This window comes from Cyprinus carpio, unplaced genomic scaffold, assembly GCF_018340385.1.
Source record: "Cyprinus carpio isolate SPL01 unplaced genomic scaffold, ASM1834038v1 S000000171, whole genome shotgun sequence".
Classification (NCBI taxonomy): Eukaryota; Metazoa; Chordata; class Actinopteri; order Cypriniformes; family Cyprinidae; genus Cyprinus; species Cyprinus carpio.
Window position 1 is genome coordinate 149376 of NW_024872922.1, and position 3428 is coordinate 152803.

General features: G+C 41.7%; 1 protein-coding gene across 1 annotated transcript; it reads left to right on the forward strand.

Moving 5' to 3' along the window:
- The first annotated feature begins 1654 nt into the window (after nt 1–1654).
- Nucleotides 1655–2674, forward strand: LOC109074031. The gene is made up of 3 exons (XM_019090086.2): nt 1655–1958; nt 2065–2210; nt 2297–2674. The coding sequence occupies exons 1-3, from the start codon at nt 1655–1657 to the stop codon at nt 2672–2674; spliced, it is 828 nt and encodes a 275-aa protein (XP_018945631.2).
- The last annotated feature ends 754 nt before the right edge of the window (nt 2675–3428 follow it).

Below are 3428 nucleotides of genomic sequence, written 5' to 3' on the forward strand. Positions count from 1 at the left end.
GCAGAAGCAGACTGTGTTAAGTCACAACAGTTTTTAAAAGAGTTCCAGAGGCCATGTAGTAATATTTAACACAATAGCATGATGATTTTTCATTCAATGCCATCTGAGGGGTCAAAGGTCATGTACATTCAGTGGAGGGTGGTGAGACAATATCATGCTTTGCTTGAAAAGAGTTATCATGAAGTATTACTAATTCATCAGCTTATTTTGGATGGTTTTAAAACACTTTAACTTGGATATTCTATAAGCTTTTAACTGTTATTTTGGCTCTGTTTCTACGTTTTTGGAATGTGTTGCAGTCATTAAAATCAAAATTTGTATGTATTTACAAAATACTATCAATTTGGTCTGTGGAAAGATTGGAAATGTTTTCTGTGTACTTCTGTCAGTTAATCAAAGGTTAAAAAGAATTAACAAATCCCAGAATCTTGATCTACTGGATTTTATAAAATGTGGCAATATATCTGGAAATGGGGTTGTGCATAAAGTAATGAAGCAAAAACATGTTTAGAAAAGTAGATTATGTCTAAATAATTTCAATTGTAATCTGTGGTGGTTTTATTGGCTACATGTGTTCAGCTAGGTCCTGTAGTGATTACGTCTATGACGATGATTTAATTAGGTGCGCTTGTAGGCTCATGGCACTGTTGCTATTATGCGATATTTGTGTGGTTATCAATTTAATTTGGCAAAATATTTTATTTAAACTTATTTTTTGTTTAGAGAATTTAGACACATTTTGAGCATATAATACAAGCTGACCCTTAAACCTTAACTTGCACATTCGTATTTCATGTAAAACAGCAGTTATAAAAGACAGTTACGATAAGAGGTAACATAACATAGTATAAATATTAAGTGTTCTGATGTCAAACGATTGATTTCTTTCAGCCTAACAAAGGTTTTTCTGTCCGTCTCTCTTGGGTTATGGGCTACTGTGTGATTCATAGGTGATTTTACTCTTTGCTGGTTTTTTTTTTCTTCTTCTTTTTTTTCCTTTCTTCCCTTGCAGCATAGTAGGCTATAGCAGCAGATTTGAAGGAACATTATTTAAATTTTAAGTTAATGTTACGAATGGCACTGAGTGATTAAAATGGTTGTGGGCACACTGAAAAATGCTTAATTCTTCATTTTTAGAAAACCATTAAAGGAAAGCGCTTAATGTGGTTCAATGACTTAAGACCATAGTTTTTAAAAGACCCGAGTCAGCAGAAAAAAAAAAAAGACAACATTATTAATAAATCGTCGTATAGTACGTGCAGACACACAGATGAGCATAATATGATCGCACGAGCTTAACGATGTGTTAAGTATTTTCCTTAGAAAGGTTTTCTATATGGAAGCATTTAAAATTGCTTTAATGTGTTGTATTTGTAGGCTAATCAGGACTTACTTGCCTGTGTGTACATTGTGTGCTTTATGCGTTTACCGATTATGGTGGTGTTTTACAAAACAGTGTCTTAAGGCATTGGGGCATTTTAAGAGCATTTTAATATCTTATTTGTATTTTATTTATTTATTTATTTATTTTTTACGTCACGTGTTGAAGAATGCACCTGTTGGCCGCGCTCGCTTTTGATGCGAAGCATAGGCCAATCCTTAGTCTGAGCTTAATTTGCATATCAGAGGTATAAATAGGCGGGGGTGGTCGAATATGTTGTCATTTGTGCAAGACAGCCATCTTGGAGTGCCAGAAGACGACATCTGGAAAAGCAGCGGAATGGCCAGTCCAGCAAAAGTGCAAAAAGACGGCGATGACGCGGTGGAAGGGTTCATCCATGACGTGTCACCGAGAAAGCAATCTAGAAACAGCTCTTCGTTTTTCACAGCCGTTCTACAAAGCGCTCGACATGAATACCATAGAGTGGTCGTTTTTGCGATGGACAAGCAATCCGTTTTCAGTCAGGCTGAAAAGAACGGCAACGCAGTTAAACTGCTGAACGTCAGGCGCAGCTTAAGTAAGTAGCTTAACTGATTTTAGAGCTCGGCCTTACAGATGGAGTGTGTTGTGCTGTATCGTTGGTGGGCTCAGTTTTAATTGTGGACTTCGCCTGTTTCTTGTAGGCTTCTCTGATCCGGACGGATACGACGTTTTATGCTCCCGTGCGACCAAAGTGGAGGTTACCAGGCTGCCGTTTCTGCGTCACTCGCCGCCAGGCTGCAAAAGGATGAGTGTAGCGGAGGTGAAGGCTCTTGGCCCAAAGCAGAAGGTGTGCATTTCAGTGTGGGCGTTTCAGAGCTCAAGCTAGGCTCTGGAAAAGAAAAGTAATGTTTTCTTTGTCGTTGATTTATGCAGGTAGGAGAGGTCCGTGGGAAGGTTCGAGTACACAGTTCCTTAAGCAGAATGGTGACGGTCCGAGGCTCGGACGTTGAGCTCAAAGAAGTAGTAATCTGCGATGGGACGGGCGAGATCAGCGTGACGTTGTGGGACAGCTACGTTAACCAGGCTGAGGGCGGCAAGTCGTATGCATTTAAGAACTTGTGTACGAGAGAAAGAGATGGGAGCATCCGTCTGTGTACCGGCCCGGGAAGCACCATCGAGCAGATCGCAGATTTGGGAAGTTCCACACGGGGAAGGTGGCGAGGAGGAGGACGGATCAAAGGCGCTTTTCAGCGCCACTTTAAAGGGCATCGACGTCGTGATTCAGCGAAAGTGTTCCAGCTGTCAGTTTAACCAGACAGAGTTCGTAGAGAAGTCCCTGACACACAGGTGTGAGAGATGCAACCAGTAGCAGGCGTCACTAGCTTTCTCGACCTGTTTTGGAGGAAAAGCCATCTTCTCGACTGCCGACGGCGACGAGAGAGTGCTGCTGACCAGCTCCGCGCTGACGACCTACCTGCGCGCCGCCGGACTCAGCAGTGCGTTTAACGATGCGGAGGCCATCGAAGATCACTTTCTTCAGTCGGCAGTTTTTCGACGTAAAAGTGAACGTGGATGGCTTTCTTCTATCTATCGAAGCTGCGGATGCGAGACGTGCTTCCGGCGCGGATGACCAGCGGGCCGGCGATACAGACGAAGGTGCGTCGCAGATGGCAGAGCATGCTGAAGGGCAGGTCGCAGAGGAAGGCGGTGCGGCGACTCCTGGCTCGGTGGCCTAAACAAGTTTCGCAGCTTCGTGAAGAAGAGCATGGTTTGACGAATAGGCTATGTTTCCGTAATAACCTATTGTGTTTTACGTTTCCTTTAAATGTTCAGTAGTTCACCAAGTTTTCTGCTCGTTTATAGGCTGTAATAAATGTTAAATAAATATATTTCGTTTATCTAAATATTTGTTGTACTGTGTGCTTCTTTTACTCAAGTAGGCTACAGGTGTGAAGATTGATTTGTTTAAAATGTACAGGGCTATGCCATTGTAAAGACAAAAGCTTAAATAGAAAAGTAGATTAAGTTTAAATTAGTTTAATACAGCGTCTGAAATTGCGCTTAT

Coding starts and splice junctions, on each gene's coding strand:
- LOC109074031 (XM_019090086.2), top strand. CDS start 1,655: ATGTTGTCATTTGTGCAAGACAGCCATCTTGGAGTGCCAGAAGACGAC. Junction 1,959..2,064: donor GAACGTCAGGCGCAGCTTAA/GTAAGTAGCTTA, acceptor TGTTTCTTGTAG/GCTTCTCTGATCCGGACGGA. Junction 2,211..2,296: donor CTCTTGGCCCAAAGCAGAAG/GTGTGCATTTCA, acceptor TGATTTATGCAG/GTAGGAGAGGTCCGTGGGAA.